The 17,267-nt window shown below is 44.8% G+C and overlaps 1 protein-coding gene across 1 annotated transcript; it reads right to left on the reverse strand.

Moving 5' to 3' along the window:
* Positions 1-13,333: 13,333 nt before the first annotated feature.
* Positions 13,334-14,369, reverse strand: LOC146058818 (uncharacterized). Its single transcript, XM_083171044.1, has 2 exons — positions 14,014-14,369; positions 13,334-13,929 (listed from the first exon to the last, which is right to left on the reverse strand). The coding sequence occupies exons 1-2, from the start codon at positions 14,068-14,070 to the stop codon at positions 13,465-13,467; spliced, it is 522 nt and encodes a 173-aa protein (XP_083027170.1). The 5' UTR covers positions 14,071-14,369; the 3' UTR covers positions 13,334-13,464.
* Between the last annotated feature and the right edge of the window lie 2,898 nt (positions 14,370-17,267).

Genomic DNA, 17,267 nt, shown 5'->3' on the forward strand with positions numbered 1-17,267 from the left:
GGGTTTTTTTTTCACAAGGCTGCACCAGGGTAGCTGGATGACTAAGCTAAGTGACAAAAGTGTGCGGCACAAACACTGGAATGATATGGCACACTTAGCAGCGCCCCTGAACTGATACTGCACACTTAGCAGCAGTCCTAGAATGATATGGCACAATTAACAGCACCCTTGTAGTAATAAAAAAGGGCAGCACCACTGGACTGATACGGCACATATGGTGACACCCCTGGACTGATATAGCACCTCTGGAATTATATAGCACAAATGGCAGAACCCCTGGAATTATACGGCATACATGGCAGGACCCCTGGAATTATATGGCACACATGGCAACATCCCTGGAATTATACAGCACACATGCCGGCACCCCTAGTATTATTCAGCACACTTGGTAGCACCCCTGTAGTAAAAAAAAAAATACTACTTTGTGTTTTTTATATTTTTTTTAAATATTTTTTTTCTTCATTTTTTTTAATAAACTGGCCCCTTAGTAGTCCCCCACAGCAGCCTCCTTAGTAGTCCCAATAGTAATCCCCCATAGTATGTCCCCTATAGTAATCCCTTTTAGTAATCCCCCATACTATTTACCCATAGTAATTAGTAGTCCCCCATGGTATTTACCCATAGTAATTAGTAGTCCCCCATGGTATTTACCCATATTAATTAGTAATTCCACTTAGTGTTCACACACAGACCCTTTCATAACCAACTCAGTGCCCCCCCAATATCTTGGTTACGGTATAGGGAGTTGACAATGTCTAGATCAACAGTCGCTAGGTCAACCAATTATGGTCGACAGTGACTAGGTTGACACCTGAAAATGGTCAACATACCATAGGTCGACATTGCCAGAAGATCGACACAAGCTTAAGGTCAATGTGGATATGGTCGACACTCAAAAGTTTGATGCAAGTTTTCCACAAAATTTGTGGGTGTGGCATGTCAAAAAGGGGCGTGGACAAAAATTGTGTCAACCCCGTAAGGCCATGTCCACGTCTTGCCGCTGTGGGGACATGGCCAGAGACTCTGTGAGCTGCTGGCCATACTCCCAGACCATTTGCCTGCATGAATAGCTGCTGTGTGTATGCATGCAAAGGCCTGGTTTTCCCTGTGTTTGGACGGCGATTATCTGATCGTAGTAATCAGTTGTGAATAACCCTCAATATCTACCTCACAGCTCTCCCAAGCATCTTTAATAACCATTTCACTGCACCGACCAACCCCTTCAATGTCCACCTCCCAACACCCCCCTGCCCCAAGACCTACTAGCACCATAGGGGAGAAAGGTGCTCCACTAGCCTCCATACACTTGGCCTCTACAGGATAAAAAAACACCCATTTACTTTGTCAGCCTCCCACATGTCATAAATGAAACAAAGGGTAGTGGGAAAATAGCGCAAACTGATTATGGTTATGCAGTCCGCTTGTTCATAAAAGAGGTATACCACCTCTGCAGGTACAGAATATGAAACAAATGAACAGTTTTGGCGCAGTACCATAAAAAATGTTCCATACAATATAAATTGAAGAAGAACAATCTTTATTTTAAACATGCAGTATTCCAATAAAAAGGTAAATATAAAGGACCATACACATAGATCATGCCAAGCTGGAAATGACACCGGGTATTTAAAAGACAATAATACCTCACCCTAATTGTGGGCTGCGGTGGGCAATGCTTGGGTCCAAGTCTGCGGCACCACCTCAGCCTGAGGAAGGAGAGTGGACCGCTCCGAAACGCGTTGCTTTTGGACACTGATGCACCTTATGGACTGAGCACTTTCATGCACCAGCACTTTCTGACCAGGAACCAGACACCCTGAGCCCTCTGCGGTGGTGCCGCAGACTTGGACCCAAGCATTGCCCACCGCAGCCCACAATTAGGGTGAGGTATTATTGTCTTTTAAATACCCGGTGTCATTTCCAGCTTGGCATGATCTATGTGTATGGTCCTTTATATTTACCTTTTTATTGGAATACTGCATGTTTAAAATAAAGATTGTTCTTCTTCAATTTATATTGTATGGAACATTTTTTATGGTACTGCGCCAAAGCTGTTCATTTGTTTCATAGCCTCCCACATGTCAGCAGCAGAAGGGAAGAGATGGGAGCTCCGCCCCCAATCCCTCCCTAGACATCAGGTATGTGCAGTATAGTCACCAGCAGCAGGTGCAGGCACAGTCTCTTCAAGTCTGGTGTTTGCAGTGTGATTATATCTCCAGGGACATATGTGGTGGGTAACAGAGTCAGTTTATTACCTTAATTAGGGTTCCAATGCCTCTTCAAAAGAGCGACTATACATCCAATGGCACTCCCCACCATTGGAGACAGGGCCAAATTCCATGGCCCTCTGCTCTAGATGCGCAGAGATGTTCCTTCCTCGGCGTCTGTATTCAGAATGATTTCTGGCCAATCAGGAGCTGACTTTCTCGGCTCCTGATTGGCCAAGAAATCATTCTGTGCAGAGACGCCGAGGAGGAAACATCTCTGCGCCTGTCAAAGTCCTGCGAGCTGGATACCAGATGGGAGCAGCGCTGTCACCGGAGAGGATTCCGAGGTCGCCGCCGGGGACCAGGTGAGTTGGATTTGCTTCCTTAGGTACCCCTGGGGACTACCTCGGATCCCGGACCCCGGATTCTGCAGTCCAGGAGCCCCGGAACCCCAGGACCAGCCCCGGAACCAGGACCAAGGCCCCGGAACCTGACTCTTCTGCCCTGGAGCCCCGGAGGACGGACCCAGGATCCAGGGACCAACCTACGGGCTCAAGGTAGGTAAGTATCAGTGTGTGTGTGTTTTGTGTGTATTAAACTTTTATTTTACAGTGTGTCAGTGTGATTTTGTTAACTATTTTTTGTACTGCTGAACTACAAGTGCCAGCGGGCCCTTTAATGCCCCGCATGCTGGGACTTGTGGTTCTCCAAGTCCCAGCATGCGGGGTAGGCTTGCTGGGACTCATAGTTCGCCAGTATAAAACAATAGTTTTAATTCTTTTTTTTACACAAGCCACATCAGCCCGATGCCCACCGCCCAGGGGCATCGGGGACAGCCCCGGACTATCAGCATGGGCTGGTAAGTCCTGGAGGGGGGGGACCCCTTCATTTGGGGGGTCCCCACTTCCCCAGGACCCCTGCCCATGCTGACCAGCCAGGGGGTTAATGCTTTGGCCGCGGGAGCTTATATAATAAGTTTCCCCCGGCTGTGGCATTACCCTGCTGGCTGGTTGTGTCCGGTGCTGGTTCTTAAAATACGGGGGACCCCTAGTCACTTTGTCCCCCGTATTTTGGGAACCAGCGCCGGACCTTGAGCCTGGTGCTGGTTTCATGAAATCAAGGGGACCCCTATTTGTCGGGGACCCTGATTTTATGTCACCAGCACCGGCTCAGTGAGCCCCGGGCTTGTTATACTCGGGCGGGGGACCCCGCGCTCGTTTTTTTTTTTTTTTAACCCTTTGTTTTATTTTTTACAGCAGAACCCTGCACAGAACATTGCGATCTGTGCAGGGTTCTGGCTAATTCGCCAAACAGACCCTGGTCTGAAATAAGTGCGAAAATTAGGCACCTAAATAATGCGATGTGCAAATGCGCATTGCATTAAATAAGCGACTTGTATACTTTTCTATACGAAAACATCTGGATGCGATAAAAATGCGAATTAATCTCGCAATTTTACTCAGCATACCTTAACGCATTTCAGTAATGATTTCAGTCCCTTAGCGCATCCCATTAAATTAACGATTTAATGGAAAAATGCGATATCGCCATTTTGTGGTCTAATTACCGCAAAAAAAGCCAAATCGCATCCCATAGAATGTCACCCTTTGTGTATGTAGTGGGAATCCTGAACTCTTTGTACACACTGAGTCAGTGGTTGATTAAACTCTGTTTCAGGCTATTTAGTTGTGAACTTAAAGTGGAAACACAGAGAGAGATTAATAGTACTCAGAAGTTTGACAAATTTCAGGTTATGCAAAATTAGGTGTGTACAAGTGTACAGTGAAATAAACAGTAAATAAGTAGAACCGGAGCAGGAGTTGCTCTCCCCACACACCTACCTTTTCTGGAACCCTACCACATAACTGGTCCTTCAGAATGTTGACATTAGAGTTAGGCTGTGGGATGGGAGTGTTAGGGTAAGGCACTAGGGAGAACATTAGGGCCTAGACTACTGGTGGTTGTTAGGGTTTGGTATTAAAGGTAGTGTTACGGATAGAGATTAGGAATAGGGCCAGTGCAATCACCCTGTCAGATGACTCCCCTGGAAACTGCAGTCACATAACTGCCATGACCCAGAAGGTGCAGCTGAAGCCACTGCAACCATTTGGAGCATGTAAGTCACCACTGGAATATGAAGGATAATATATTGGCTTTCTATTGTGTCAACATTTCAACAGCATTGACATGGTCAATGTCGACATGATGAACATGCTGACATGCAATACTGCAGTTGGACATTATGACAATGTCTGCATTTTCACATCGACATTGTGAGTGCCATCATTTCATCCTTGGTGGTCCAGCAATGACTTACCTGCTCAAAACAGCTGTAGCGGTTCTTGCAGCATCTTCCAGGTCATGGACGGGATGCACTAACATCCACGCCCCCAGTATCACCGGCTTCTGCAGAGATAATTATCGCATATGTCCTAACATATGCGATAATTAATGCAAAGGACAGCTCTTGCGTTAAGAGCTGTCCTTTGTGATGTGGCCGGCGATGTGCAGCGGGTCCCGGCCCGGCGTGCGGAGTGGTGTGAAGAAGCCCATAGGCTTCTATGGGCTATTTTGCTGCCGATCCCCCCCCCCCCCCCCCCCCCCGCAGTGAAAACCCACCGTGCAGGTTTTCCTGCACATCAAATTGCGGTAAAAACCCAGATAACAGGGATTTTACCACATTTTTCGTTTAGAGAATCCTGCCCCATGGCTGATAATAATAGATACTGTACCTTAGCTACTTTAATGTGCAAATACTGCTAATGAGAAAAAAAAATGTGATAAAATAGGACATGTATTCCAATAACATTAACATTAATGCATATGTGCATATGAAAACTTCCAGTCAGAGAAAATTAGGGATTGCGGGCAACAGACTCATTGTTTGCATTACAAAAACATTGCAGGCAGCAGATTCTAGTAAACAGTGACTAGGGATGTGCACCGGCCACTTTTCGTGTTTTGGGTTTTGGGTTCTGATTACCTTCAGGTTTTGGGTTTTAATGGGTTTTGCCAAAACACCCCCTAAACGTTTTGTGTTTGGATTTTTGGGTTTTGGGTTCTGATTTTTTTTTTTAAAAAGCATAAAAACTGCTAAAATCACATTTTTATTTTTTTTTGCTCCTACGCTATTATTTACCTCAATAACATTAATTTCCACTCATTTCCAGTCTATTCTGAACACCTCACAATATTGTTTTTAGGGCAAAAGGTTGCACCGAGGTAGCTGGATAACTATGCTAAGCCACACAAGTGTGCGGTACAAACACATGGCTCATGTAAGAGTGGCCCTGCAGCGGCAAACAGGATGGCAGTTTAAAAAACTAGGCCCCAAAAAGACCCCTATCTGGCTTGATCGTGCACTGTTTACCATGTGCAGCCAAGGAGCAGTGGGCATTTCCTGCAGCACAGAGTTTGTCTGCAAGTGTGTTACTGTTTCGATCAGTTTAACATCCAACAAGACCCCTATCTGGCTTGATTGTGTGATTATGATTATTATTAATTAATGTAATCTGATTGTTTCATTTTGTGATTATTATTCATTTATTACCAGTTGCCTCTTAAATCATTGCCTAATGGGTGGAGGGGAGGGGGCTAATCAATTTTAAGGTGGCAGATGGAAGAGTTCCTCCACCTCTCTAGGACCCCTGGGTTGGAGATGTATCGCTTTTCAGCAACCAGTGTTTTACTACCTAACCATACATGTACGGGTAAGCAGCCAACAAGACCCCTATCTGGTATGTGAGGGCTATCTGGCTGCTATTTCTCTCACGCAATTGATCGCTAGGGTGAATTCAGCTATCTGGCTCGCTAGGCGTGTGTTTCATTTCCTCCCTCACCGCTTCACATGCGTCAGGTGCAGCCCTGCTCCTCTGCCTATATCGTAGGTGGCCGTGTAGGCTTCAATGGCCTTTTGCTGCTCCTCCATCCTCTGCAGCATATAGAGGGTGGAGTTCCAGCACGTCACCACCTCTTGTTTAAGCTGATGGCAGGAAAGGTATTATTTTTTAATTAAATTATATATAGCAGCCTAGTAGGTACTAGGTAGGTACACTTAGGCAGTAGCACTGCCAGTGGCAACAGTGGACTGAGTAAATAATACTGGCATCCTTTATTCAGTGCAGGCAGCACCAGTGGACTATATATAATTAAATTAATTAAATATTAATAATATATCAGCCTAGTAGGTAGAGAAACTAAACTACTAGGTAGGTAGGCAGTAGCACTGCCTGTGGCCACCACAAAAGGTAGTTACAGCAGTAGCAGACTACTATATGCACCAGCAGAATTTATAATAATTATTTTTATTAGGTACTGCTTGGCACTCAGTGGCACACGTCAGTGCACCAGCAGCATGGAATTATTTGTTACAGTTCCACGCAGCACTGCAGGACAGGTATTATTTTTAAATTAAATTATATATAGCAGCCTAGTATGTACTAGGTAGGTACACTTAAGGTGCGTACCCACGGTACGATTCATGTTTCGTCCGATATCGTATACGATTTCACGGGAACGCACTATAGGCTAAAAAGCATCAGATTTGGACTGAAAGTAATGTACGATCTGTAAATGATATCGTATACGATCTGACGTCACAGCTAGTAGGCTAGATCCTGAACGATCACAGTCTCCTTACCTATCGCGACATGTCAAGCTAGAACATGCCAATAATCCAAGAGTCCTTAAAATCCAAGGGATTGAACAAATAGAACCCACCTTTAGGGGAGGGGATCGCTTCAACAGACTATGGGCCAGATTCTCTAAGCTTCAAAAGTGATAAATGGAGAGTGATAAACAGCCAGCCAATCAGCTCCTACCTGCCATGTCACAGACTGTGGGCGGGATTCTCTAAAATCCGCAGCCCTCTTCGCCGGCCACCGCATTTCTAATGACCGCATATTCTCTAAAATATGCGGTCATTAATGCAAGGGACAGCTCTTGCGGTAAGAGCTGTCCCTTGCGATGCGGCGCCGGTGCTGGACTTCCGAGTCTATGACCCGGGAGTCCGTCTGCGCATGCGCAGACTGACGCGCCGGCCGCAGGGCATGCTTGGAGGGATCCGTGACGGATCCCTCACACACCGCTGCGGTAAGAAGCCCATAGGCTTCTGCAGGGGATCGCCAGCTTTTGCTGGCGATTCCCTCCGCAGCGGTGACACTGCGGAGGGAGGTTAGAGAATACAGAAATGCAGTAAAAACCCCGATAACGGGGTTTTTACCGCATTTCTGTAATAGAGAATCTCGCCCTGTGTTTGAAAAATGTCAGGCAGGAGCTGATTGGCTGGCTGTTTATCACTCTCCATTTTATCACTTTTGAAGCTTAGAGAATCTGGCCCTTTGTACCAGAGAAGCCTTCTGGATTTTTTCATTAGGCACCTTATTCCCTGCAGGTCTGAATGACAATATACAACTAAATGGAATATGAATAACTGAAGCTTTAGAAATCAGTCCTTGTCTTCTTGATTGCACCATCAAGAGTTAGTAATGTGTTATTACTCAGACTAGATAGTTCAGTGCTATTTATAAACTCTTCAAATATATTTGTGTATATAATAAAACTAAACGTACCAACATATATGCTTGTAGTATGACTGAGACATGTTAGCTCAGGAATACAGACAGGCACTTTAATTACATTTGTGTGTATTTACCAAAATAATGTGCTAATGCACATGCTTATTACTGTCAGATTTATGTTCATTTTTATTATTTTAGTCTGTTCCTCTATTATAGTTTCTATATATATTTTCCATATTCCTTATCTATGTAATTATTGTTATAACTGATTTTGAAATTTTCCACTATAGATAATAACATTTATATATGTCTTCCATAAACATATTTGGAAAACTGCATATATAATTTTTTTGACAATAATATTCTATCATTACATATTTTGATTGAAAGTGAATACTAAATCATCTATCCCGTACTATCGGGCCGAATTGTGCTGATTATCAGCTTAATGTCAGATATTTTATCGGTGACTGTCTCTTTAATTGTTCCTTGCCCCATAAACAAAATGATAATAAGTATTTCTTTAGTTGCCTCTTTGTTATGGACCTATTTGTGCTGATTACCAGCTTAATGTCAGTCAATTTGGCGGTAGCTGTCTCTTCAATTGATTCTTGATCTACAAACAAAATAATAATAAGTACTTCTTTTGTTATGTATATAAAAATAAAAAATAAAAAGCATTATTAGCATTGTAAAAATATAAACAAACAATTCCGTACTTGAACCGCAGACTAAGGACATGTGCTTTTTAGAAGCCGAGTTCCCTGCCGCTGAGCCACCAGAGAGCTGTATTAAAATTGGTTCATTTTCGAGTGGTGAAGCACCACCATAATATAACCAAATAAACTACGCTCAGTGATGCCAGTTTTAGAAATAATATGTATTGTATAGAGATATAGAGATATATACTGATTAAATTAAACTAGTTTGAACTTCTGATACAGATCAATGAAGTGCTTAATGCAAAATGTGTAATTGCTACTGAAAAAGAAAAAGACCTAAACAGGTCTATTACACCTGTATAAGTAATCAGATGCTAATTGAGCCACAGGTGTAATGCAAGAACACTCCACCCCTATTGGATAAGGTTGCTTTTTAAACCCATGGAAGACACCAGCTCACATACCTTCTGAGGAAACCGTCCGATACATTTGACGGAGAAACGCGTCAAGGAATTGAGCATTTATCACTTTGGGCCATCCAGAAATTATTCTCCCACGCCACCATACCAACAGGATAAAACCACTCTGCAATAAATCCTTTTTCAGCGGAGCACTAGAGCGGCGGGTTGTGATATCCAGCGCCCGTCAAACCACTGACCTGCGGCGCTGAGGGCTTCCAAGCGGCAGGCGGTAACCATCTCCTCCTGACACAGCGATTACAACATCGACCGCAGCGTCTGAGGACCACAGATTGCAGATCCCCCCTTGGAGCCTATCCAACCCAGCTGCCAAACAACTGACCCGGTAAGCTCCGGACCACCTTTGTGGAACTACAAGGACATTCATGCGCTAATACAACGAGTGGTGAGATCAATATTTCTGGAACTTATACTGTTTATTCCCTACTCAATGGAAATGCAATTGGAGACTTAATTAGTCCGAGGACTCTGGTCTATAGGACTTTGCCTACTATAAGGGATTATTGCCCATATTTATTACATAATTACCGTATATACCATTTTAAGTGTCTAATACTGTTGTTTTTAATAAATGTTTAATTTTTTACTGGTTCTTATGCGCTCTCAATAATTTGTGTATTTCTATTCTATTAACCTTTGCTGGGAGCTGCATACCAGTTGCTACCTTATCCTACAAGTATTTATTCAGAGCAATTAATTTGATTTTTAGTCTGCGCCTGATTATTGTTTGTATAGTTCCTTACCTATTTGCATAATGGGCAGGAAGTTGAAAAAATAACAAAACCCTCATTGGCAGGCTGTAGAAGTGGGTGTTTATGTTTTGCAAGGTTGTATCAAGGCTCAGCAGCCATTTTAAAATCATTGCATTTGTGCAGAGTGAATAGTGTGGATTTCTTCTCCAGATTATTGCAGTTTGTGTTCTAATAAACCTTTTCCAACAGTGGCGTAACTATAAATTTTGCTCCCCCCAGCCAAAAAAGTTTCTGGCGCCCCCCCCCCCCCATGCCCCTTAAACATTACGTCACACATCATAATGCCCCTTGCACTATATGCCACATGCCGTCATTAAACTTATACTCCACAAATCTAAATGCACCTTACACTATGGCCTGAATTTCATGCCGCCCGAGTTCAGTGCAGTGCGAGATGTCCGCTGAATTCTGATGTTTTTTAAAGGGGAATTAACTTACAGGGCATGGTTTTGCATGGTTTTGCCTTGTAAGCTAATTCCCCTTTAAAAAAAACGTCAGAATTCAGCAGACATCTCGCACTACACTGAACTCGGGCGAGATGTCCGCGGTCGACGAAGTCGCACTGCCGCCAGAAAAAGGGTGTGACCTCACTGAGAGGGGGAAAGGCTTATTGGAAATAATGCTCCCACAAGCCATGCCTCCCGTTTTCATCACTATGGAGGCATGCTAAGCGCTCTGTGAGCTTCTGGCATGCCCCCAGCCCCTCAGACAGATGCTAACGCATGGACACGCAGACGCCGGCAAACAGACAGTTACTGACAAATGGACAGATCCTAAAACACGGGCGCTGACAAGTTGATACATGGACGCCGACACAGACACATATGTTGACACATGGACACTGAAAGACGCATATACACAGGAATACGCTGACACACGGACTGCACATAGAGACACTGATGCTGACAGACGCTGATAACACTGATGCTGACAGACGATGACATAATACAGACACCCAGACACTGACACAAATATGCTGACATGTGATGACACAGACACTGAATGCTTTGCATACCACTGTAGAAAACCAGGTTTTGAAAGAGTTAACCTTATTGTTGTGTTCAGCTCCTGTGCTGAAGCCTGTAGAAAGGGAGGGCTCTGTAACCGGAGTGCAGAGTGCAGGGGAATAGAAGGCAGCCGCTGGAGCAGGACAGTCAAGAACAGAAAGCAGGGAGAGGGACGATTCCTTAGCTGTCCAGCCTGCGCGGACGGAGGCTGTGTGTACTGTGTACACAGACGAACTTCCTGCCTGTAATGCTGCTGCTGCTGGGAGGAAGGGAGGGAGAGAGACGGAGTGAGACAGGACGGACCTTACCTCAGCTCTGCAGGTTAGAGTGAGAGGCTTCCGGCGCCCACGCAGCCCCCGCTCCTCCAAGCAGTGGCGGGGGCTGCCTGCCTTACACAAGTTACGCCACTGTTTTCCAAGGTCATTAATGGATCCTTTTCATTATAATTTGCTGGCAGCGTATGCAGGAGCTTCTGTGATAGCAGAGAGGGAGAGCTCTAATGATGTTAAAGGAAAAGGCCGCAATAGGACAAGGCGATCCTGCTGGACCAAGCATTGGCTTTTACAGAGGGATACTCTCTCTCATATGCCACTACTTGTCCAGATTCGCGAAAACAACCCAGAAGACTACCGTAACTACCTGCAGATGGATGAAAGTACGTTCCAGGAACTGCTGGGACTGGTGAGGCCATATATCCAAAGACAGGGTACCACCATGCGGAGGGCAATACCTGCAGAGGAGAGGCTGATACTCACTCTGCGTTTCCTGGCAACAGGTAGATCCCTAGCGGATCTGAAGTTTGGGTCCTTGATTTCACCTCAGGCTTTGGGGCGTATAATTCCTGAAACCTGCAGGGCCATATATGCTGTCCTCAAGGCACAATACTTGAAGGTAAGGCCAATTTAAAAGTCACATTAGTTGTAAATATGTATTCACCGCATCCTCTGTAGAGTATATGCTAATGCACATGGTCCCATTGTGTTCCCACTTAATTGCTTTATTTGAAGTGTACTTTGTTCTCTATGTGTGCTCCCCTCATGCTCTGAAAGCAGCAGCGGTCATATACCTATAGAATATATAGGCCTGGGCAACCGGTGGCTCTCCAGATGTTGTGAAACTACAAATCACATCATGCCTTGCCACAGTTTAGCAATAAGGGAGTGTTTAAACTGTGGCAAGGCATGCTTGGATTTGTAGTTTCACAACATCTGGAGAGACACAGGTTGGCCTGTCCATCCTTAATATATCTCATGCATGGTTTGCAAAGTATAATTATCTTGAGAAGTGTGTACTGGCGATCACATTTGCACCTTCAGAGGGCTCATTTTTGAGCATCAACAATGAAATATGCTATAAAGTTATGTTAATATAAACCTCAAATTACATTAATTTTTCTTCAAACTTATTTTCTAGTTCCCTACTACTCGTGAGGAATGGCAAGGTATTGCGGCTGATTTTGAGACCAGATGGAACTTTCCCAACTGCGGGGCCATCGATGGGAAGCATGTCCGCATTACACAGCCACCCAAATCGGGTTCCTTGTACTATACCTATAAGGTTTTTTTTAGTGTAGTACTGCTTGCGATAGTTGAAGCCAATTATGAATTTGTTTATGTGGATGTGGGTAAAAATGGCAGGGCATCAGATGGAGGTTCCCTGAAAGACACTCTTTTTTACCAGCACCTTGTCACAAACCGCCTAAACTCCCTTTTAGTGATGAATGCCAAAATGGACTAAATTTTGTTTTCTTAGCTGACGAGGCATTCGCACTCCATGAGCACATCATGCGGCCCTATCCTCAGAGAGTGCTTAATCAGGAGCGTCGTATTTTTTGATTACAGGCTTTGCAGGGCGCGACGCACTGTGGAAAACGCCTTTGGCATAATGAGCAACAAGTTCAGGATTTTCCACAGTGCAATCAATATGCGCATCGACAAAATCCAGTGGATAGTGCTTGCATGTTGTGCCCTGCATAATTTTTTGAGGCGCAAGGCAAGACACGAAATACCAGGAGTGTCCGAACCGGAACCAGCACACCAGCCTCAGGACATCGATGGGTGGACCTCCCTTAATGCCAACCCACTGGCACATGGGTCTTCACTGCGTGCAAAGCAGGTCAGAGACCAGTACCTGGCCTACTTCAATGGAGAGGGTGCATTGGACTGGCAGCTTCAAGCAATTGCCTGATACAGAACCAGCTATTTGCACACATTTGTTTATGTTACTTTACTTACTGCAATGTTCCCAAAATTTGCATGTGTTCTATTTTTGGGTCAAATAATATGTTTGAAGTATTAAAAATGTTTAGATTACTATTACATAAAGTTTGTTAAATGTTACCAAATTGTCTGGTGATTATTTTTGAAACCCAATAGTCGTAGTTGAATGGTAGTATACTACACAGAATGTCACATATTTATCAATACCTTTTTAAAAAGCACTAATTTACAAAAACAACAAAGTTTTGCTGATAACAATATTTATTGCCTTTCAACAATGTAAAACTTGCAACCAGACAATATAGATCTGTTTTTTACAAATTTGAATGAAGCTTGAAGTGTTTTCTGATCATAAAAACTAAACTTCCAAGTAAGGTGTACCAAGAACTTTCCATAAAGCGAGATATCGCAACTACCTAAAGGCTCAGCATAAACTTGTAGATATCAGGAACAGAGATATCTCAACTACCCAAAGGGTCCGCATCTATGATAAAATTTACAACTTGTACAGATCAGGCTCACCCAGGAGAGTGGCCTGTGCACCCACCCATACCGAGGGGGTACCACTCGGGCCGGGAGTGGGAGTTTGATACTGTGATGAGGTAGCACTTGGGCTTCAATACAAGGGTGGGGTTGTATGATCAGTAAAACTTGGTGGTGGGTATGATGTGCGAGCTGGGTATTGGTTAGGGAGAGGTCGATGGCCTTGCTGCATTGTATATGATGCCGATGATGCAAGGTTAATATCACGCCTTAATTCGCCACTGCACCCCCGTATCATCAGATCATATGCAATCCTCTTGAAATGGATGCGCTGGTCTGGTGCAATTGCCTCCAATTCCTGAGCAACATGTGACCCAAAAGCATTAAATTCATTGGGTAACTTTTGCAGAACCTCCTCTGCACTTTGGAGAAACCGTTCCGCACGGTTTGGTGCTGAACTGGAAGAAGCCCTAGACTTGATGGTGGTGAGGGTCCTCTTGGGTCTTGACATAGGTGTGCTTTCCACCACCACAGCAGTCTGGTCCGCTTCTGATTGTTGGGTGTTGGGCTGCTCTGTCTCCGCATCCGAAAGAGTGACCTTAAATGTGCACAAAATGGAACTGTAAATAAAACATTACATCAAGCTAAATAGCACCGTAAATAATATTATCTATGTACTCACCACGTTGCCATTCTCAATTTCCTCCTCTGCCAATACCCCTGGAGAGACTTCCATCATCGAGCACTGTGACTGACTTTGGGGGTCTTGATCCTGTAGGAAAAGGAGCTGATCATAGTACCATAAAGATGGCTTTTCAATCTCGTCTACACCTGCTCCACAGCGTTTTGAATCCTTGGTACTTATGTAATATCTGGACTCCCATGTTAAATGCACCCCATTTTTTCATACCCCTACTATCCAACTATGCATGGAGTTGATTTTATATAGTGTGGCGAGCGCAGCGAGCCACCGTGCCCGAAGCGTGGCGAGCGGACACGGTCTCATAAGAAAACCGGGAGTCCAGATATTACATAAGTACCGAATCCTCATATCTCTTGCGTTCTTTTAAGTATACTGTGCGAAAATTTTGAATCTTCTTTTTCACAAATTTAATGTCGGCAGAAGCATTTATGCCTTTGACGTATGTCAGCATTTCCTGGAGTGCCTTGTTGCGTTTCTCCTTATTGGCGTAATTTTTGTCCTTGACCCACCACAGACACTCATTCGCCTCATACATGTCCAGAAATCCAGTCCAAAATTCCTGGTTTGGGGTTGCCATTTCTTAAAAAGAAATGAAAAAAAAAAAATTTAATATCAACACAACACTGACATCACATATACTCTAATAAAGCACTTTCTTCACGTAGCTCTCCATCCCCCTGGATAATGCAGCCTCACCCTCCATCCCCCTTGATAATGCAGCATCACCCTCCATCCCCTGTGATAATGCAGCATCACCCTCCATCCCCTGTGATAATGCAGCATCACCCTCTATCCCCTGTGATAATGCAGCCTCAACCCCATCCCCTTGTTTACATGCAGCCAGGTCTCCCATCCCCAACCCAGCACCATTTTGTTGCAGGCACCCCCACCTTAATACCCCTTGATATATGCAGGCGCCCCCCCCCCAACCCAGCACCATTTTGTTGCAGGCACCCCCAGCTTAATACCCCTTGATATATGCAGGCGCCCCCCCCCCCCCAACCCAGCACCATTTTGTTGCAGGCACCCCCACCTTAATACCCCTTGATATATGCAGGCGCTCCCCCCCCAACCCAGCACCATTTTGTTGCAGGCACCCCCACCTTAATACCCCTTGATATATGCAGCCCCCCCCCCCAACCCAGCACCATTTTGTTGCAGGCACCCCCACCTTAATACCCCTTGATATATGCAGCCCCCCCCCCCAACCCAGCACCATTTTGTTGCAGGCACCCCCACCTTAATACCCCTTGATATATGCAGGCGCCCCCCCCCCCCAACCCAGCACCATTTTGTTGCAGGCACCCCCACCGCAGCTGAAACACCCATGTAAAAATGTATTACTTGCTTTTTTTGGCCTTTTGGCCTGTCTCCAGCTCCTCGTGCCTCCTCTGGGTGTGTGTGCGCCTTGCTTTTTCCCTAGACTCCAGCTCCTCGGGCCTCCTCTGGGTGCGTGTGCGCCGCGGAATGGCTGATGGGGAGTGTCTGGGCAGTGTCCAGGAAGTGGCCAGGGCGTGCCGCTGATGACGCACATTGTTTGCTAGAAAGCATACGATACAGTGTACCATACGATATGCACTGTATTTTATGCTTTCTAGCCAGAATTCAGTTGCATGCTCACCCGAGCAGCTCCCTGCCAGACGACCGGCGGGAGCGCGCATCGTACGTCGGATAGTGCGTACACACGGTAAGATATAGCGCACTATCTAGCATGCTATTCGAAACTAGCTAGATAGTGTGCTAGATTTTGTACTATATCTTACCGTGGGTACGCACCTTTAGGCAGTAGCACTGCCAGTGGCAACAGTGGACTGAGTAAATAATACTGGCAGCCTCTATTCAGTGCAGGCAGCACCAGTGGACTATATATATATATATATATATATATATATATATAATTCATTATTAATATAATATATAATAATAATTACAGCAAAGCACCAGAGGTAGGCCCAGCACAGAGGAGACAGTAGTACTACAAGTACACAGTTAGACTGTCCTCCTTGCTAGGGTGATCCCACCCTAAGCAGAGAGGAGAACAGAGTACACAGCAGTACTGAGGGAGACAGCCCCAGTTAATAAAATATTGCGTTCAAGGTCAAGCTCAAGTTTAAGCCCCAGCAGCAGCACCAACACACCCTCTCCCAACCCACTACTAGACTGGAGTGAAGATGGCAGGCGCGGGAGCCGCTATTTAAGGCCTCGCAAAATCCGGCACCGTGCTCGGATTGATGACGTTCGTGGGGGCTCGGATCTCCAGAATACGAGTCCGCACATCTCTAAATTATATACTGTGATAAATACTGGTACCCAATGGCAACAGCAAACTGGAATTATATACTGCTATAAATACTGGTAGCCAGTGGCAACAGCAGACTGGAATTATATACTGCGATAAATTCTGGTAGCCAGCGCCAACAGCAGACATGAATTATATACTGCGATAAATACTGGTAGCCAGTGGCAACAGCAGACTGGAATTATATATGGCGATAAATCCTGGTAGCCAGTGGCAACAGCAAACTGGAATTATATACTGCTATAAATACTGGTAGCCAGTGGTAACAGCAGACTGTAATTATATACTGCGATAAATTCTGGTAGCCAGCGCCAACAGCAGACATGAATTATATACTGCGATAAATACTGGTAGCCAGTGGCAACAGCAGACTGGAATTATATACTGCGATAAATTCTGGTAGCCAGCGCCAACAGCAGACATGAATTATATACTGCGATAAATACTGGTAGGCAGTGGCAACAGCAGACTGGAATTATATACTGCGATAAATTATTGTAGCCAGCGCCAACAGCAGACATGAATTATATACTGCGATAAATACTGGTAGGCAGTGGCAACAGCAGACTGGAATTATATATGGCGATAAATCCTGGTAGCCAGTGGCAACAGCAGACTGGAATTATATACTGCGATAAATACTGGTAGCCTAGCCAGTGGCAATAGAAGACTGGAATTATATACTGCGATATATAATACTGGTAGCCAGCTGCAACAGCAAAGTGGAATTTTATACTGCGATAAATACTGGCAGGCAGTGGCAATAGCAAAGTGGAATTATGTACTGTGATAGGTACTGGTCGCCAGGGGCAACAGCACACTGGAATTATATACTGCAATAAATACTGGTAGCCTAGCCAGTGGCAACAGCACACTGGAATTATATACTGCAATAAATACTGGTAGCCTAGCCAGTGGCAACAGCAGACTGGAA

This window comes from Crinia signifera, chromosome 2 (genome assembly GCF_055691185.1).
Source record: "Crinia signifera chromosome 2, ASM5569118v1, whole genome shotgun sequence".
In the NCBI taxonomy this organism is placed as follows: Eukaryota; Metazoa; Chordata; class Amphibia; order Anura; family Myobatrachidae; genus Crinia; species Crinia signifera.

Bases quoted from the DNA above. Each gene is read 5' to 3' on its own strand.
- LOC146058818 (XM_083171044.1), bottom strand. From the start codon at position 14,070: ATGATGGAAGTCTCTCCAGGGGTATTGGCAGAGGAGGAAATTGAGAAT. The intron at 13,930-14,013 runs GTGAGTACATAG...TGCACATTTAAG, and splicing joins AAATTGAGAATGGCAACGTG to GTCACTCTTTCGGATGCGGA.